The following is a 21,081-nucleotide window of genomic DNA, read 5'->3' as shown; positions in this document are numbered from 1 at the left end:
GAAAGGACATATCAAACTTCTAAATCCCCCTCCGACTACAGGTACATGCTGAAACTTAAATATGAATACAATGTAATCATGAGTGGTCAAATCAATAATACATTATTGAGACTGAGGCAAAAACATTTTGAGATAGGAGATAAGCCCAATAAGCTCCTAGCACAACAACTTAAAGGAATGCAGGCATCGAGAGCTATTCATAAAATAAAAAATAAAAATGGCACTCTTCTAACAAACCCGCTAGAAATTAATAATCGTTTCAAAGAGTTTTATCACGAACTTTACTCTTCTAATCAGAACTTATCACAGCGTGACATAGATGATTTCTTTGGCTCTCTTCATTTGCCCAGGTTAACTGATGCTGCAAGGCGTCATCTTGACTCCGACTTCACACTGCATGAAGTGATTGCAGCCATCAAGTCATTTCCATCAGGCAAGGCTTCAGGCCCTGACGGCTTTGGCTCAGAGTTTTACAAAAAATTCTGTGATGATCTTGCTCCTCTCATGCTTAGGATGATATGCGATTCCAAACGCAGAGGTAAATTACCCACAACTCTGTATGAAGCCAACATCTCCTTAATCTTGAAGAAGGGCAGAGACGAGGCCGATCCAGCTAATTACAGACCCATTGCTCTCCAAATCGTTGATCGGAAGGTAATTACCAAAATTTTAGCAACCAGATTAAACACGTATTTGACTTCTATTATCCACCCTGACCAGACAGGATTCATCCCTGGCAGACTTTCCTTTTCCAATGTTAGGCGTCTTCTGAACACCATCTATGCCGACCACAATGGCTCTGATGAAGCTGCGGTTTTGAGTCTTGATGCGCATAAAGCCTTCGACCAGGTTGAATGGCTTTACCTGTTTGAATCACTGCGAAGGTTTGGGTTTGGTGAAACGTTTATATCTTGGGTGGAACTAATATATGCAGGTCCGTTGTGCTCAATCCTGACTAATGGGGAGAGATCATCACCATTTCCGTTACAGCGTTCTGTCCAGCAGGGCTGCCCTCTTTCTCCTGCCCTGTTCGCCTTAGCTTTGGAACCTCTTGCTGTTAAAATAAGAGCACATCCACATATCCATGGCCTTGTGGTTGGAGGAGCAGAAACTGTTATTAGCTTGTATGCAGACGATGTATTGTTATACTTGCGCAATGCTGAGGAGTCTGTGCCCCTTCTTATTGATTTGATAACAACCTTCGGAAAAATTTCAGGGTACACAATAAATTGGAATAAAAGTGAATTAATGCCTTTATCTAAAACGTATCCGCCAAATTCTATTCAAAACGCTACTTTTAAAATAACCTATGACCATTTCACTTACCTGGGCCTGACTATTCCTAAAGACCCAAAATTAATCTTTACCTTGAATTTCACAAAATTTTTATCAAAATTAAAGCAGAATATTGACTCTTGGAAGACCCTTCCCTTATCCATGATCGGCCGAATAAACTCCATAAAAATGGTTTCTCTGCCTAGATTCTTGTATTTGTGTCAGAATCTTCCTATTTACCTCACAGCCTCCTTCTTTAAAGAGTTGGACTCAATAATCACTTCTTATATCTGGAATAATAAAAATGCTCGAATCTCAAAGTCGCATTTGCAAAAATCCAAGTTGGAAGGAGGTCTTGGCCTACCGGAATTCAAACACTATTACTGGGCTGCTAATATCAGAGCATTGATGTTCTGGCAGCAGGGATCGCCGGACACCATTGGTCCCACCACTCCGCTGTGGGTTAAGATGGAGGCCGGGGGAGTGAGAGATTTCTCATGTTTACAGGCTCTGCTCTTCTCCAAACTGGAGAGGGCGGAGTCTCTCCGGAAACTGGGTTTTGTCCTAAAGCAATCAGTGCGCATTTTAAATCAAATTAGAAGCTTTCTTTCTTTGCCAGACATTTCTGTTCAGTCACCAATATGCCATAATCACTCTTTCTTGCCTCCTTGGGATGACAAATTGTATCAGGAATGGAATGAGAGGGGTTTGTCCAAACTTGAAGATTTATACATAGATAAAAAATTTGCATCATTTAATCAACTTAAACAAAACTTTAACATTACCAATTCACACTTCTATAGGTACTTACAAATTAGACATTACTTGCAGTCCAAAATTAAATTATTCCAAGATCTTCCAGCTGAACATGATCTTTATGACATTTTCAAAAGTCCCCCTGGCTCCAGACATTTGGTTTCTAGAATAGTGCATTTATTTGATGACAGCACCAGGGTGACATCAACAAAAATAAAAGATGCTTGGAGTGAGGAGTTGGGCATAGAAATATCAGAATCTATGTGGGAAAAGTGTTTGTCCAAGATTCACTCGTGCTCAGTTAACAGCAGACACCAACTCATACAATTTAAAATCATCCATCGGCTCCACTACTCCAAAGTACGGTTGCACAAAATATATCCTTCAATTACTCCCATTTGTGATAAATGTAAAATATCTGAAGGCACATTGGCTCATGCTTTTTGGTCTTGTCCCTCATTGGCTGGCTTCTGGAACAGAATATTTGACTGGTATGCCAAAGCCTATGGTTGCTTTATAACACCCGATGCAGAGCTCGCCATTTTTGGCTGCGTACGTACTAGAGCTATCCCAACTGTAATGCAACAACCACTAGAACTTGGGTTAATGACTGCAAAAAGACAAATTTTGCGAGAGTGGAAATCTATGGCTTCTCCATACTTTAAAGTGTGGCTCACTGACATGCTATCTCTCATCCACATGGAAAAAATTCGCCATGTCAGGACTGCCTCAATTAATGTTCACAATAAACTCTGGACACCATTTCTAAATCACTTACAGAAAGTTAAAGTTATTTAGCTCTGTGTTGAGACTGCATTTTTCTTTCTTCTATTTATGTCCTGTTTGGACGGCCTGTGAATAAATGTTGAATAGAATGTAACTGGCAATTGTTTATTTACTTGTATTTTTACATTGTGTTTTGTAATGGTCTAAAGAGCACCTGAACTGTTTGCTTTGCCTGTTTGATTTTGTACACTTGAAAATGAAAATAAAATATTGCAAAAAAATATTAAAAAAGGAGAAAAAGCTTCAGTCTCTATTAAGTCTCAAACTCTAAACAGTTGTTCATCTCCTAAACAGTCCTTTTATGCTCACATCTTTGATTACAGTTTGGTTTTGGGATTAATTCCAGTACATCAGTTAAAAAAAGTACATCGTAAATTCTAGTGACGTCATATCCGCTTACCAAGCATTTTTGACAAATATATTTTTGTTTTTTAGACTTTTTATTAAAATATATTTCCTGTCTTAAAAATTTGTAAATTCTTTTCATAAAAAAAATGTTTGGATTATCGAAATGTAAAAGGCTTTTTCAGAATGAAGCGTGACCCGGAAGTAAACAGCAGCGCGCGGCGCTAGCAGCTTGTAGCTAGCTTGTGTTCAGAGACCAGCGGCGGTTTTGTCCGGACGTTCGTGACGTTTTTGGACCGAAAGGAGGATACGAACTGTCAGCTTCGAGTGAAAAAGCAGCGTAAAGAAGGTGTTTGTGGGAGTTGGAGCTGAAGATCGGAGCAGGAACCATGTCTTCCCATCAGTCTCTGAGAGAGTTGATCAGCGAGCGACTAGCTGCTGCTGCTGAAGAAATCTGCAGACTCTGTGAAGGAACCATCGTCCAGTACGAGGAGGAGCTCTGTCGTCAGCGCAGACTGCTGGATGTCATCTGGAAACCACAGCTGCAGCTCCACCACATAGGTATGTCACCTTCATCACAGAAACAGAGAAGACCTTTGAGCTTCATGCTTTTCTTTTTGGGGACCCGTCTGTCACAAACTCATTTTCACTGAGGGCCACATCAGCATAGTGTCTGTCCTCAAAGGGCCAGATATAACTTATACATGTAACTAAATGTAATGAATAAATAAAAGTAACTACTCACTTAATTTTAAATAACTCATTATTTATTAATTATAACTTTTAAAGTAACAATTACATTCTTTGTCATGCTGTCATGCTTGTTACTTTAGCACTAATCCTTTACATTTTTTTCCTCTTGTTAAAACCCAGATAACTCCAACAATGAAGGATCAGACTGTCCAAGTGAATAAAGAAAAATGACATAAAACTGAGCCAGAAAGAACATGTATTATAGTGTAACATTTTACAAAGAAAGAATGCAAACAGGGGGTCTAAATCCAAAACACGCTTTAGGTTTTGGGCCGAACAAGAAACGTTTACTGAAAACACTAAAACTAAACTTTCACAACATTTAAAACTGAACTGAAAATGAATAAAAACAGACAGGAATATTAATCCAGAATAAATCAAGCTAAACCTTAAATAACATAATATTTTAAATTGTCAAAATCGTACAAATATGAACATGCTCCAAAACAAAGCCTGGAGATATGATCACTTTTATGTTTTATAAAACATTAAAAACTTAACCATAGAACTCATCACTGGGATTACTCCAAAAATATTTGACATTTTTCTAATTTTGTGCAACCCCAACAGTAAAAGTCCTCCAGAAACTTCAATCCATTCAATCACTTCACATCAGGGATGATAAGATTTCAATCCTTGGTGATTTTGATTGACATGTGGACAACATTGATGATGTCATGATTTGAGTTTTTCACAGATTTCAAAAATGTCCCACAGCTGCTCACAACAGAGGACACACTATGGACTTGGTCATTACCTACAGCCTGTCTGCTGGAGGGTCCACTGTGTCCAGTTGTGTATATTTGTGTACATCTGTCCACATCTGTCCATATGCCACTTGTGTACACATTCCAATGTACACATCTGGAGCAGCTGCTTGTGCTGGTGGAACCACACCCCGGTGTGTTCAAGTCCCGACTGTGCGCCATAAGTGCAGATGCCAGTAACATGTGTCACACATGATCCATGAGTGATCATTGACGTGTCTGTATCAGACACTACTGTGTGTTTGTTTCTGTCACCAGTGGAATCAGCACTTTCCTTCTCTAGAACCAGAAGAACAAACTGGAAGAACAAAGTTTCAAGTTCTCTTCTCATCTCATTGCACAAGGCAGAAAAAAAGGCTGGACTTCAACCATCAGACTGAAACAAAGTTCACCTTTAAACTGTGTCAATGTCAGATGGAGAAATAGAATAGAATACAGAAAATTTGAAAAACTTAGAAATGTGACCAGTGTAAATCACTTAACATTGAATTAAGATTAAATTTTGAAACTTTTAATGACACTTTTGATTATTTATTTCCAATTGTAAGAAATTAATGACACATTTATTAAATGGGCGGCCGTGGTGCAGCGGTAGGGCGGTCGACCCATGATCGTAATATTACAGGTTCGATTCCCGCCTTGCACGCCCATGAGTCGAAGTGTCCTTGGGCAAGACACTGAACCCCACCTTGCCTCTGGTGGGAGGTTGGCGCCAGTGTTTGGCAGCGGAGCCGCCATCAGTGTGTGAATGTGTGTGTGCATGGGTGGATGGGACTGTGACTGTAAAGCGCTTTGGGCCTTCGTAAGAAGGTAGAAAGCGCTATATAAGTATATGCCATTTAAGTATAAGTATACAGTGATCCCTTGCTATAACGCGGTTTACTTTTCACGGTTTCGCTACTTCACGGATTTGCGTCGTGCATTGTGTTCTGCATTCTGATTGGCTAAAAAGTCACTCCGCTTCTTTTCTACCTGTGCGTCAATAATGTTGCAGTTTAATATGTACACGTACGTAAATCAGCTTTCCAAATTACGTACATGCAAATCATCTTGCAATTTCAAGTTTCTCTAAAACCCATAGAAAAAGAGCGACAACAACTGTCAATCACTATGTTCTTCTCCCGAACAAACACACACAGCTGCACCGCGGGCTTGAGAAGGAGAAAACACTGCAGCTTCTCAGACTGAAGAGCATTGAAATACACCTGAGCCACTATTTGTCCGTTTGTACTTTGTACTTTTTTCATGATCATTTTAAATTTTCTCCCGTTTAATCCAATTCTTCGGGTCGCGGTGGGCGGGGCTAATCTCCGCGATTTGAAGCCTTCTGTTTACATTGATGATTAAAATTATTATTTGACAGTACAGTACAGAAGTTATTTGTTGGAAAAAAAAACGTTTTTAAAGTACTTTGATTTGTGAAACAAATGTTTGAGCCTGTAAAATGGTTTGTTCTTTCTTTTCAATGTATAACAGAGTATTTAATTGTATAATAATTGTTAAAAAATAGAGGTTTCTACTTCACAGATTTTGCCTATCACGGGTTCTTTTTGGAACGTAACCCCCGCGATAAACAAGGGTTTACTGTACGCCATTTAAATAAATTAATGGCATCTATATTTATTGTTTCCATTAGTCTCTTCTGGTCATCCAGACTCCTCAGACATTTTCTCCAATGATCACAGAGTTTATTGATGCTTGAAAAAAACCAAAAGTCTTGGAAACGTACAAAAGGCTCCTTGTTGTGTTTGTGTCCCTGCAGTCCTCCCCCAACATTGGATGACTGAAGAGGAAGATCTCTGCAACCAGCAGAGGAACTTCAGAGTGGAACAGGAGGAACCAGAACCTCCAGAGATTAAAGAGGAACAGGAGGAACCAGAACCTCCACAGATTCAAGAGGAACAGCAGAGCTTAAATGTAACTGATAGTCAGGATGAAGGAAACCAACATGAAGAATCAACATCAACTGAAGAGACAGACCCACAGAACAGAGATCAGAGGAAGAGGAGGGACAGAAGTCATGTCCAAAGTGTGGACAGCTCTCACATGTCAGCAGGTCAGTGTGACTCTGATCTTCATCTCCACACTATCGGTATGTTCACTTCAACAACGGTTCTATCTTGAGCTTCAAGCTCTCCAAACATGCAGTCCATCAACAGCGTGTCCTGGAAGAGTCTCTTCTGTCCCTTCCAGTTGAAAAGACAGTAGACATTGTTGGTCAGTGCAGCCCACAACATTCTTCAAATCAGATGATCTTAGTTAGTCCCTCCAGCTAACGACAAACAGGAAACCTTAACAGATCAAAGAGAAAATTGTTAGCAGATAAAAAAGTCCAATCTGTTTTGTCGTCTGTGGTTCTAAGTTTGTAGTTCAGTTCTTTTCAGCAGATTTCTCTGTCAAACCCAAAATCCATCTAAACCTCTTTGATGTCTCCATGTCTCCAATTCCAGACATTCAGACAGATTCTATTTCCAAAACTACATTTCAAGCTAAAACCCAAAGACAGGGTCCTGCTCATGGATCTGCAGACAGAAAAGATTCAAACCTGAACACATCAGTGAAAAACTGCTTAGTGTCAGAATTGTTCTCCATCTTTTCTGGACTGATTCTTCCTCCAGTGCAGCTTCATCTTCATCAAACTGCTCCTCATTGGTGGGTGGAAACACAACAGGGAGGTTTTTCTGTGTCCAGTTCAGCTCCATGAATGTTCAGACTGTTTAATGTCAGTGATTTCAGTTCTGCTGAGATTTGCTTCACTTCCATAAGAACCTCAGCAGCATCAGGATCATTTTGTTGATGGTTTGTCTGTGGAATGACATTTCAGACTCATAGCTTCAGTGGAGATCAAGAGTCTGGAACCTTTAACACTAAAAGAACCATTTGATCCAGTTTCTTCCAGACCAAAACCCAACAAGAGCCACAAAGTTCCACTTCACTGTTTAACAAAATACTTTTTATTTCTGTTTTTCTGGCTGTTAAGATGATCATTTATTAAATTTAGCTTTTAATTTTTTTTAAATTATAAAATAAATACAATTACAACGTACTATTCTTTATTAACAAATAACAGTAACAACTAACTACAACCTATCTAACTAATGAACTAACTATGTAGGTCAGGGGTGTCCAAAGTTTTTTTGGTGAGGGCCAAATACAGAAAAATGAGCAAAGGTCCGGGCCGCACACAAGAGGTGACATATTGACACATGATTACTAGTCATTACTAGTCATAATTACTAACAAGCACACAACAAAATGAAACAGTCACTCAGACAATGAAACCTCATTCCAACCAGGCAGTTCAGAACGGGTTTAATGAATAATAATAATGGATTAGATTTTTCTGCGCTTTTCCAGACGCTCAAAGTGCTTCCATTGTGTCCATTATTCATTCACACTTGGTGATGGTAAGTTACGGTTGTAGCCACAGACAGGCGTGGCTGCAATTTCGCGCCTACGGCCCCTCGGACCATCACCGGGATCATTCACACACATGTACACGCAGACATTCTACTGAATGATCTACAATACTGTATTTATTTCTGGAAAATTCTTCATTCATAAGAGTAGATTTTTTTTAAAACCAAACCATTATTCACTACATTTAAGAACTGTTTATATTTTAAATCACTAAAATACATGAAAAAAAGAAATAAATAAAACTGTCCATTTTCATTGAAGATCACATGTTGTATGACAATCCCTAGTATTGTGAACTACAATTCTAAATTTATTTTTTTAGTTGTATCTATTTCTTTTTTATTTCTTTCTGTTGTAGTTATGTGAATGTGTATGTCATCTTTTGATGTTCAATAAAAAATAGAAAAAAAACAGTACCTGTAAGGCTAACCAGAAGTGTCCAACAGGAAGTGGGCGGTTCCAATAGCCAAATGCTGCACATGACAATTCCCCCCCCCACTGTACCTGAGCCAATTAATGTGTTTTAAGAGTGAAGTCAAATGAAATGTATTCAGAACCCAAGTCCTTTCATTAATGACATTTGTAAATCTGCTACAAAATGGTTACTGATATAGGGTCTAGATTCTTGATTGCCTTGAATTTTAATTTACACTGAAAGTTTTTTTTATATTTTTATGTGTATAGATTTTTTTTGTTTTGTTCTTTGTTTTTTGTGAAGAGATGTGGTTTTAGTCATTGGGTGGTTGCCACACTGGAGGCAAGGAGGGTGAAGTGTCTTGTCCAAGGACACAACGACATTTGGCTGGTGGAAGCGGGGAATCGAACCGCCAACCCTTCGATCATTGGACGACCCGCTCATCCACCTGACCCAATGTCGCCCCTAGCTTGAGCAGCTGAAGCCAGCAGATCTTTACATACGTAGTCGTTAGTGTGGTTGACTGGCAGAGTGCACGATTTTGTAGTTTATAAAGAGTCGACTGGTTTCTCAGAAAAGTAGACCAAAAAAAGGGCTTATGGGTGACCAATGAGGACAATTTTAACATTAAACGCACACAATTTTTAAAAAGCTTAATTTTACAATTACACTCTGTGACAAAATATGCAGCTATTAACAAAAAAAATTCCAAAAACAAAACAAGTTCTTTTTTACATAAAGGAAATACTTTTTCACAGTTCAGAATGCTATTTATTAAAATGCTCCGTCCTCCGAACACACAATATATCGAACCCCCACACCTCCGCTCCGTGCTCACACATCCATCTCCAACTGCACTCGCTCCTCCCCCCCTCTCTCGTGGCACGCGGGGCGCTCAGCACACACCCACTCCGTAACACACCTTTCTGTGACCGACTCCATCTAGTGTTGAAACTGAGAAGTGCAACAGAGTTGATCTCAAGCGCCATGTGCGGGCCATATTCAATTACATTTTCAAAATTTGCTGCGGGCCAATAAAAACAGACCCGCGGGCTGCAGTTTGCCCGCGGGCCATAGTTTGGACACCCCTGATGTAGGTGTTGTTGATTGACCGTGACTGTGTCCGCGCGGTGCTTCTTGTGTAGGACTAGGAGGAAGAAGCGCGCACACGTGTGTTGGGGGTGCGTGTTGATTCTTCTGCTCTCTAGCTGCATGTGAGCCTTCACCTGTGCTCTCTGGTACAGACATCTTCTGAGAATATTATTTATTGCCCAGTAATAACCAGACTGCAGACACTTTGTCACCTTTCTGGTAGCTATGAACCCTGACACCCATGAAGAACGTGGAGCAGGAGGCTCCACCTTGATTTATAGAGACACGTAACTTTGCGCTGCACAAAATAGTTCCCAAACAAAAAAATATAGTGATATTCATGGAATCTAACAGCGTTCATGTTTGGTGTTAGAGTGACTGAGAACAGTAATACCCCCCCCCCCCCCCCCCCCCAACATAAAATCCTCCAGCGGGCGGCCGTGTCACGCACTCAAGAACGCATGCAGCTTGTAATGGAAATGAATAATTAGAACGCAGTAAATTTGTCATATTTCCTCGCAAGACAGAAACTTATTTTGTAGAATGAGGATGTGTGTGTGTTTCTGAAACAGAACATGTGTAACGGGTTCACAAAAATATAGTATAATTACACAAAATTGAATTTTTTTTATTATTTTATTTATTTTACATCTGGCAATTGAGTAGCAGGTCATTAGGGTCCTGCAGACCTGGGTATAAATTCAAGCCCCCCCCCCCCCCCCCCCCATCTTCCCTTTTTGCTGTTTCTAAAATGGAAGAGGTGAGCATGATGGAGATCTAGTTCTTTGTATGCAATGTTGGTGCTCATTTGAAATTGATATTTTTAGTTTTGGGGCATTATCGGAGTGCAGCACATGTTGATGCCATATTTTGTCACAACCAGAAAATAAAGAAAACTGCTCCAAGAAAGTTCCTCCGGTGTCTCGTGGCTTCCTGAGGTGCACAAAATCACAAAATGCAGAGCAAAGACCAGAAACGGTTAAATTGGTGCCGTGACCCGTTCTTCGGATTCGTCAGGGGGGCGCGAAGGTTTATCCTCGCCCCACACACCTGATCTGGGGGATCGCTGCGCAGCACACTGCGGAGGAATCAAAGCGGAGTTAGTCATCGGACCTGGGCTGCGTGCAACTGGCGCCAAGCACGCGCATCGCTGCAGCGGAGGGCTTCAGCAGTGATTGACAAGAGTCCCCGGTGGACCTGATTTCCACCTGCATGGACAGTTGACGTCAGTAAACCGGGTGTGTGAGAAAGGTTTCATGCAACATGCGATGTGACATTTTGGGTTTCAATTCCTTGATGAGTACTTTTGTTCTTGTTTTAGAAGAAAAAAAAGCAGATTAATAAAAATAAAAAGGGATTTAGAGAGTGTTAGACGACAATCTTATTTTAGTTTTGATTTGCCACAAGTTGCGTTGTATTTTTTTCTTTTTTTCTTCAAACTATGGATAAGGACAGATCTATTGGATCTTTTGCTCTCTCTCCTGCACATGGTAGAGGCAGAGGTGCAGCCATGTTTCCTCCAAATGCATCGACACCTAAACCACAGTTTGAAAAAACGTCCCGAGTCGCTGATGCTGATGTTTCTTCACAATGTGATGTGACTGCAAACTCGAAGGATGGTGTTACTGATGAACTATTAGCCGAGGTAGCTTCTCAGGTGGGCGTTTCTATTGGCGAGAGCATTGCATCATGCATTGAGTGACGATTTGGTGGTGCTGTCACAAGTGTGTCTGGGTCAGCCATCAATGACTCCTCTATGTTAAATGTTATTTTACTACAGGATGTGTGTTTTAGAGGAGATGGTACCGACACATGTTCTGTTACCGAGTGGGAAGTTTTGATGCTGTCCTATGTGGAAAAAAAGGGGCATCCCTGTGCCTGAACAAGCTGAAGAAGTTTTATCAAAATTAGCTGGAAAGGGCGTGTGAGGTCGTTAAAGTGGGCATACGTAGCAAGCCAGTGTTAACGTTGACTGAAGGCCCAGAGCCGATTTTTGAGTTATTGTAACAGCATTTCAGTGACACAGGGAACTCTAATCTGCCCTTAGCTGATTTTTATGCGACAAGACCCCACTCTGGTGAACACCCGTTTGACTATTGGCTGAGACTAAACAGGGCTTTGGAGTTGACTAAAGACACCTTAAAAAGACAGAATGTGACTTTTTACTGTTTGTCACGTGACTTGGTCACAATCTTTATTCAGAACTGTCCAAACCCTGAACTGTCATTGATATTGAGGTGTAAGCCCATGACTCATTGGACCGTGGCAGACCATAATGAAAGGCTGGTTGAACATTGTAAAGTCCACAAACGCAAGTCCATGCAACATGGTGACAGTGTTTGGTTGTTGCGACAGCAGGGTGTATCCCCTATGCAGCAAAGTGTGCCCCCTGTCTTCGCGGGAGCTGCAGCTGCGGCGCCTCCTGTCGAACAGCCAATAGCCAAGAGAGTAAAATGGGATGGATACCGGTGATTCAGAATGTTCGAAAACTCAAAAGGAATGATGACTTATTCTATGAAAAGGTGATGCTGGGTGGTAAAGTGACTGTTTCAGCATTACTGGACAGTGGTTCGATGGCGTGTACACTAAGCTCTAGAGTAATTCCTCAGCTGTTACAGCATGCTGTGTTGAAGGACCCCAACCTCCAACCTACGGACGCTGTGCTAGTTGGGTGTGGATTCTCGAAGACATTACCCGCGGGCATGTGTGACATTGCGATGGAACTTTACAGATGCAGTGTATTAGTCCCTACTTTGGTGGTGGATGACCAGAGCGAGGACTTGATTGTTGGCAGTAACCTGTTAAGGTACGTAATTAGTGGCCTGGAGAAAGAACGTCTTGACAGTGACACTACAGCGCGTGATTGCGGTAGTGATTCAGGACAGCAACTGCTGAGTTTAATAGCTGGAGTGGAGACAAAGGTCCCAGAAGCAGTGGGAACTGTCAAATTCAGGAAAGCTGTCACGCTGGAGCCTGTGACCGAACATCTGGTGTGGACCAAACTGCAATTGGTGGACAGACAGGTTGGAGGCAGTGTAGTGGTAGTTTAGCCTACACGTGCTAAGACCAGACCAAGATCAGTTATAGTCGGAAGATCAGTTGCTATTCTGAGGGAGGATGGTTGGCTGCCTCTCAAAGTGATCAATCCGTCTCACAAACCTGGAACCATTAAACGAAACGCTAAGTTGGCTGATGTGTGTCTCTCTGTGAGACGGTTGAGGAGTTTGATGCTGATCAGTCTGCAGTTAGTCAGCAAGTGCAGTTCCATGGCGACGGTGTGACCATGTCCAGCTTTGTGTCCGACACGTCCACCTTGCCAGACCGTCCTCAAGTCGGACCGCTCACTGTAGCCAGTTCATCTCAGTCAAAGTTGGGTGAACTGGGTTTATCAGTGATTGATGTTGAGTCGTGTGAAGTTTCTCCGGCGTACAAAGCTAAATTGGCAGATCTCATTGTAAAATACCTGTCTATCTTTTCTAGGGAAAAGTTAGATTGTGCTAAGGCCACTGGTTGCCTACACCGTATCAGAGTAACAGATGACAAAGCTTTCAGATTTCCATGCAGGCACATACCACCGACGCAGTATGAGAAACTCAGAGAAGCTCTGAATGAAATGGAAGAGCGTGACATTATAAGGAAGTCCAGCAGCGAGAATGCGTCACCCCTTGTGGTGGTCTTAAAGAAAAATGGGGATTTAAGAATTTGCAATGACTTCCGCTGGCTTAATGCTTGCACAGTCAAGGATGCATATCCGCGTCCCCATCCGGCGGATGCATTGTCTGCTTTAGGTGGTAATGCCTTCTTCTCAACAATGGATTTGACCTCTGGCTAGTACAATGTAGAAGTTCATGAGGATGACAAGAAATGTACAGCCTTTCCTTCGCCATTTGGTTTGTATGAGGACAAAAGGATGCCCCAGAGCCTTTGTAACAGTCCGGCGACGTTCATGAGGATGATGTTAGGCATTTTTGGTGATCAGAATTTTCTCAGTCTGTTGTGTTATTTGGATGACGTTTTGGTGTTTGCTCCCACTGAGAGTCTGGCCCTTGAACGTTTGGAAATGGTCTTTCAGAAACTCCAGTCACACAACGTCAAGCTCGCGCCAAAGAACTGTAATTTCTTGAAACGTTCAGTTAAGTTCCTGGGACATTTCATCAGTGCAGTGCAATCAAACTCAAACAGGCATTGTTGGAGCAGGTCATGCTTGCTCACCCTAACTTTGATGAACCATTTTGGCACTCTGTTGTTGCCTCTGCTGACTGTTTAGGCGCTGTGTTGTTACAAGTTCCTGTTGGTGGTACAATAGCCAGACCTATACCATTTGCAAGCAAGTCCCTCAGTTTTGCTCAGTCAAAATATCCTGCGCACAGATTAGAGTTTTTCGCACTCAAATGGGTAGTGTGTGATAAATTTCACTATTGGTTGAAGGGTCATCCGTTCACCGTGTGGACGGATAATAACCCGTAACTTATATTTTGTCCAAAGCTCGTCGCGTGTGAGCAGAGGTGGATAGCTAAACTTGCTGCGTTTCAGTTTGACATCAAGTACAATCCAGGACCTCGCAATGTCGTTGCTGATGCTCTGAGCAGGTTGCCATTTGTGCAGTCCTGCGCATCTCATCTCTTAACCAGAATGCCATATTCTGAGTTGCTTGCTGGGGCTGCTGCAGTGGGAGCCACTGGCATCCAGGATGCATTTCGATGGTCTGCTAACCCACGTGATGTGACTTCAGTGTGTGGTCAACCTGTCGTTATGCAGTGCGCAACAGTTGTTCAGTCTGGTTCTGTTTCGTCCGATGAAGTTGCTGCTGTGTTCGACCGCGTCGGAAATTTTAAATCAGAGTTGGTCCAACATGCTATGCTTTTGCCTCAGTTTCCCCAGACAGTCCTGATGCCCCCACATGTTGGCTCAGCGGTTCTCTCTCTCGATGAGTTGGCAGAAAAATAAAGGACAGATCTGGAGTTGAGCAGAGTGATTTTCTTTTTAGAAAGAGGAAGAAGACCATCAAGGAGGGAGCGAGCCATGGAATCTGCTGGGGTCGTAAACCTTTTGAGGAGCTGGGGGAAACTCACTATGAGAGATGGGGTTCTGTATCGTGTGGCTGTGCATCCTGTGACTAAAAAGAAATCCTACCAGTTTGTTGTTCCTGTTTCCTTGCGCCGCAAAGTTGTGTGGTGTTCACGATGAAGCGGGTCATCAGGGACAGTAGAGGACTCTTTACTTGGCGAGACAGAGGTTTGATTGGCTTGGGCTCTCTAGCGATGTGGCGGAGTATGTTAAGGACTGTAGACAGTGTGTGGTTTCTAAAGCTCCTGAGCCTGAAGCTAGGGCATCTCTGGAGAGCATTCATACCTCTGAACCTCTTGAACTGGTTTGTGTTGACTTTTGGTCGGCTGAAGACTCCAGCAACAGGTCCTTGGATGTGCTCGTCGTCACTGACCATTTCACCAAAATGGCGCATGCGTTATTGTGTCCTAATCAGTCGGCCAAAGCAGTTGCTCACCAACTTTGGCACAACTACTTTTGTGTCTATGGATTTCCTAGACGGTTACATTCTGACCAGGGTGCCACTTTTGAGAGTGCGCTCATCGCGGAGTTGTTGAGTGTTGCCGGGGTACAATAATCGCATACTACCCCCTACCATCCAATGGGTAACGGTTCGTGCGAAAGAATGAACCGTACTCTAGGCAAAATGATTCGAGCACTGCCCAATGGAGCGAAAAATCGTTGGCCTAATGCCTTGAAATCCTTAAAATTTGCTTATAACTGCACTGTGCACGAAACAACAGACTACGCCCCGTTTCTGCTCATGTTTGGGCGAGTGCCACGTCTGCCGATGGATGTTATGTTTGGCTCTGTTCTTCATGATCAGGAGGTTGTGGGCTATGACCGTTACGTTGAATCCCTGCACAAGAACATGAAAGAGGCTATGGCCGTGGCGCAGTCAATGGCAGTGAAGCAACTTCAGCGCCATTCACAACTGTACGACAGGAAAGTGCGTGGTGCATCAGTAGATGTGGGTGATCATGTGTTGTTAGCCAACAACGGTGAACGTGGGAAGAGAAAACTCGCTGATCGGTGGGAAAACACAGTCTATGTCGTGCTTGAGAAAAATGATCAGAGCCACACTTTCAAGATTCAGAACCCCATTAGTGGGCGTTCGAAAGTTGTTCATCGTAATCTGCTCATGCCTGTCAATTTTCTGCCTCAGCAAAAACAGTAGCTTAAAGCACACATACAAACACTCGATGTGTGTTTAAAAAAAACAGCTGGAGCAAATCTGAGTTAGCTTTGATTTTTTTTTTTCTCTGCGTTGCTGCAGTTCAAACAGGGCTTCAGCCATCTTGTTAACAAGTGTTGGGAGAGAAGTGACTCTCGTGTTGTTACACTAATTTTGTTAATTCATGGTAAATGGGCAGTTATGCCACGAATGTCAATGAGCAACCTGCTGCTCTGTTTACCCCTGCCCTTACTGAAATGGTTGAGGGTCATGAGACAGAAAAAGTATAGACAGTTTTAAATTGCATATATTTACACTGCATTTAGGTTCCACTTGGACTTTACATATCTGTTCCTTCCTCACTCCATCTTCTTCTACGACTCACAACTTCACATTAGGGGCACTGGCTCATAGGGTGCCCCCTGCTGGCTGAAGAAAATACATGACTTCTAACTGCGCCATATAGTCGTGAAAATATGGTATATGGTTCCTGACTGAGCAGATTTCGTTTTTTTTTTTTTGGTGTTTGACAAAACACAAACTCATTTAAAAGTATAAAAGGGGTTTTTCTTGTGTTTGTGTACCTGCAGTTTTCCCTCAGCATTGGGTGACTGAAGAAGATCTCTACAACCAGCAAATAAACTTTAGAGTGGAACAGGAGGAACCAGAACTTGCTCAAAGTGAAGACCAACAGAAGGAACCAGATCGTCCACAGATAAAAGAGATGAAAGAAGAACTCATCAGTCAAGATGGAGAGTTGCCTGATCTGAAGAATGAGGCTGATGCCTTAATGGAGATTCCTACTTTTGAGGAAGATGAGAACAGTGAAGCAGATCTAAACAATCAGCAGAGCTTTAATGTAACTGATAGTCAGGATGAAGAAGGAAACCAACATGAGGAATCAACATCAACTACAGATGAAGAGACAGACCTACAGAACAGAGATCAGAGGAAGAGGAGGGACAGAAGTCATGTCCAAAATGGGTCTGATGAAAGATATTGTGCATGTAAAAAATGTGGTCAAACTTTTAGTGGGCGGTCTCGGTTGAAATTTCACATGAAAACTCATACAGGAAAGAAGACATTTTCTGGTAAAAACTGTGAAAAAAGTTTTAGTTATAAATTTAATCTCAAAAAACAAAGGACAACTCATACAGGCGAGAAGCCCTTTACGTGTAAAGAATGTGATTCAAGTTTTGGTCAAATGTCTAGTCTGAAAACACACATGAGAACTCACACAGGAGAAAAGCCCTTTTGTTGTAAAGAATGTAATAAGAGTTTTAATCAAATATCAAATCTCAACAAACACATGAGAACTCACACAGGAGAAAAGCCTTTTTCTTGTAAAGAATGTGATACAAATTTTAGTGATTCATATAATCTCAAAATACACATGAGAACTCACACAGGAGAAAAGCCTTTTTCTTGTAAAGAATGTGATAAAAGTTTTAGTCAAAAATCAAATCTAAAAATACACATGAGAACTCACACAGGAGAGAAGCCTTTTTCTTGCAAAGAATGTGCCAAAAGTTTTAGTCATCTATCTGATCTCAAAACACACATGAGAATTCACACAGGAGAAAAGCCTTTCCCATGCAATAAATGTGATGCCAGTTTTAGTCGAATACCTATTCTAAAAACACACATGAAAACTCATACAGGTGAGAGATAGTTTTTATGGCTGATAAATGGCTCAGCCACAGATGTAATTTAGTAAAATACATTAGTATTTTCACAACTCACACAAGTGAGAAGCTTTTCTTTCTTAACAAACATTTTTTTTATAAAGGATTTAGATAAAATTCTCAACTTCGAAAGCAGAAAAACTTAGAGCAGAATACTTGTACAGTACATGTGAAAATGTCATTTAATCTAATCTAATTATCCGTACATAAACAATGTAATGTATTAATAGTTCATAATACTATGTTAATTAAACAGTATTTTAAATACATTTATACACGCACAGCTGTTTATGTTACTGCAAGATGTTGATGGTAACTTGTTTAAAGTAACAAACCACATTTCTTTCTTTCTATATAAATCTTTGTCTTTTTATCACTTTTGTTGATTTTGATCTCCGGTTCTAAATGATGCTGATTTAATACATATAATTTAAAATTTCATACATCCAGTAAAAAGACATACCTACAATAACTTAACAAACATATTAAAAAGCAATAATTGTGGTTTGATCTGTGAGCCATTGAGCTTGATTCAAGAATTGAATTGGATCGCCACCTAAGGAACGATCCACAGTCTTAGTAGAACCGCATCCCTACCATTTAGTGAAGAAAAGGTTTTCCTAAAAATGTATTCAGGAAGATGCAGATAAAGAACCAGACTGGTGTTTCTGTCTGGTATTCTTGTGATTCATGTTTTCTTGTAGGCGTTAAAACTGTTCCTCTGTTCTTTTTGGTTCTCATTGTTCTGTTCCAATCTTATCTGTGAAAAATAAACTGGGTATGAACATCAGTCAGAAGTGTGGAGTCTTTCCCACAGTGTGGGTTTCTGCTCTTTGTTGCTTCTCTGCAGGTTCCAAAGCTGGACTCTGTTCTAACAAGTAGTATATGTGACGTACCCGGGTAAGTTCAATAGTAAATTAGTTGATGTTCTTTAGAACAACTGTTTTCCCTGTTTTTATTGGACTGAGCAGAAATATCTAATGTTGAACTGAACTGTTTACTTTTCTCACTTGTGTGTTCATAAAACACAATTTGTGTGCAGTTTAATCAAAACGTTGTCAAATTCTGGTTGTGTTGGCAGTTGTTGAAACTGAGTTATAGATTGTTTAACAAAGTGTCTGATTTGCAAATACAGTGATCCCTCTCTATAACGCGGTTTACTTTTCACGGTTTCGCTACTTCACGGATTTGCATCGTGCATTGTGTTCTGCATTCTGATTGGCTAAAAAGTCACTCCGCTTCTTCTCTACCTGTGCGTCAATAACGTTGCAGTTTAATATGAACACGTACGTAAAACAGCTTGCCAAATTTACAACACATACGTGCAAATTCTCTTGATGGTGGCATGTCGGTGTATAAGGATCTTTTTGCAAACCAGAAAAAAGAGCGACAACAACTGCCTATCACTGTGTTCTTCTCCCGATCAAACACACCTGCAGCTGCACCGCGGGCTTCAGAAGAAGAAAACACTGCAGAGTGGAGTCAGGATAGAGTGGCTCAGTCTGTAGAGCAGTGAAATACACTTGAGTCACTATTTGTCAGACTGTACTTTGTATTTTATTCATAATCCTTTTAAATTTTCTCCCGTTTAATCCAATACTCGGGTCGCGGTGAGCGGGGCTAATCTCCGCGATTTGAAGCTTTCTGTTCACATTGATGATTAAAATTATTAATTGACAGTACAGTACAGTAGTTATTTGTTGAAAAAACTTTTCTAAAGTACTTTTATTTGTGAAACAAATGCTTGAGCCTGTCTGTTCTTTCTTTTCAACCTATAATAGAGTATTTAATTGTATAATAATTGCATAAAAAATAGAGGTTTCTACTTCACGGATTTTGTCTATCACGGGGTCTTTTTGGAACGTAACCCCCGCAAAAAACAAGGGTTTACTGTACCTGAAAAAATGACCCGGTGGGAGAGAAAACTTTTTTTGCAATTGGGTAAAAGATGCAAAATGATTGTTGATGTAGAGATCCTTAATGGATGAGAGGCCCTTTTTATCCCAGAGTGTAAACGCATGGTCTGACAGACCTGGTTGAAAAGCTGGATTCAAGCAGATGGGAGCGTGGATAGATAAGACCGACTGAGTACCGGTACTTTCCTGATTTGCTTTATAATTCTATAAGAATTTTACAAAACAAAATCTTTCTTTTAATTGGAATATCCACTTTGCTGAACAGCAAAGCAGATACAGAGCCCCCGGTCAGAGATTTAACTCTGTGCTTTTCCATCACAGGCTAGCATGGTGATTGATTGAATTTATCTCTACCTTCCTTCCAAAAAACCCAAGCTTTAGCATTACAAGCCAAGTAATAATGTCTCAGTACAGGCAGGCCAAAGCCACCTTCAGAAGCTGGTTTTTGTAAATGAGCTTTAGAAATTCCGGGAGTCTTGTATGCCCAAATAAAGGAAGTAAGAATAGAATCAATTAATTTAAAAAATGAATTATTGAGAAAAATAGGCAGACACTGAAACAAATATAGGAATTTAGGAAGTAGAACCATCTTGACAATGTTCACTCGGCCAAGTATTGAAATGGGAAGCAACTTCCACTTATCAATCTTTTAATTTTATCAATTGGACATGGAAAATTCAAATTACCGTAATTTCCGGGTTATAAAGCGCACCTGATTACAAGCCGCATCTACTCAATTTAAGCAGATTAAGTCATAATTTACATACACAAGCCGCATCAGTATACAAGCCGCATGTTGTTACCAACGCTATCGGCTCGTCTGCCTTCATTCCCACTGAGGTCGCCAAAACCGCATATGCATGTGACGTGTAAGAAGGAGGGGAGAGCGGGCGTGCAGGGAGTGAGAGCAAGAGCAGCGAAAGAGTGTGGGGTGTGTGTGTTTATGCTTGTGATACAGAGTGAAAGAGAACTGTAATAAAATAAGGTTTCCCCTAGAAGAAGATGATTGATTCTTTATTAACCTACGATGGAGGCTCTGAGAGTCCAAACGAACAACCGAAGGAAGATCCGCCTTCAGCCGAGAGGAAAAAAGAGAAAAAGTAATGCAGGAAAGGTTCATCATATGATATATTTACAAAGAAAGACTGTTGTGACTTTATATGATGTTGCTCCGAGTTACCTTAGCGTGGGTGTTATCAGCGGGTCTCTTAATTAGGACAGACGACAGGGACACAGCTTTTGGTGCAAGAGCATTTACGTGTACTTTCCTCTGAAACTCCTCATGGCATATACAGGCCGACAGCACCATCTATTGGTGGCGGTGGTTATTACTGCTGTCTATCACAATATACCACAAAGACCTTACACAGAAAGACTTTTCAAAGTTTTAATTGTGTGCCTGTGGCGCGGTAGTAACACGACAGCAATACGGTAGTGACAGCATAACAGGGCTTGTTAAAAAAACGTAACAGCAAAAGTCATTGAGAACAGCAGTAACTCATAGGCGCATGCGCAGGGCCCGCTTCCATGCGGCACGCTCCTTTATGAAGGGGCGTGCGCCGCGTGGAGGCGGGTGCTGCGCATGCACCTATAAGTGTCAACAGTGACACCTTAACACAGCACGAACAGGGGCCTGTTTCAGAAAGGAGGT

The 21,081-nt window shown here is 41.3% G+C and overlaps 2 protein-coding genes across 3 annotated transcripts in view; one reads left to right on the top strand and one right to left on the bottom strand.

Annotated features, from left to right (window-relative positions):
- The window catches only part of LOC144989115 (uncharacterized), a 79,330-nt gene extending 61,026 nt beyond the window's left edge, over positions 1-18,304 (top strand). Inside the window, exon 4 of the mRNA XM_078941162.1 lies at positions 16,420-18,304. Within this exon, the coding sequence (XP_078797288.1) occupies positions 16,420-17,501 (1,082 nt within the window). The 3' untranslated portion in view covers positions 17,502-18,304. The remainder of the gene's footprint in view (positions 1-16,419) is intronic.
- The window catches only part of LOC144989040 (NLR family CARD domain-containing protein 3-like), a 228,514-nt gene that overhangs the window by 141,259 nt on the left and 66,174 nt on the right, over positions 1-21,081 (bottom strand). The window lies entirely within an intron of this gene.

This window comes from Oryzias latipes, chromosome 2 (genome assembly GCF_053564925.1).
Source record: "Oryzias latipes strain Hd-rR chromosome 2, Olatipes_Hd-rR_3.1".
NCBI classification, from domain to species: domain Eukaryota; kingdom Metazoa; phylum Chordata; class Actinopteri; order Beloniformes; family Adrianichthyidae; genus Oryzias; species Oryzias latipes.
Note: the sequence above shows the minus strand (reverse complement) of the source record. Positions and strands in the feature narration are given on the sequence as shown.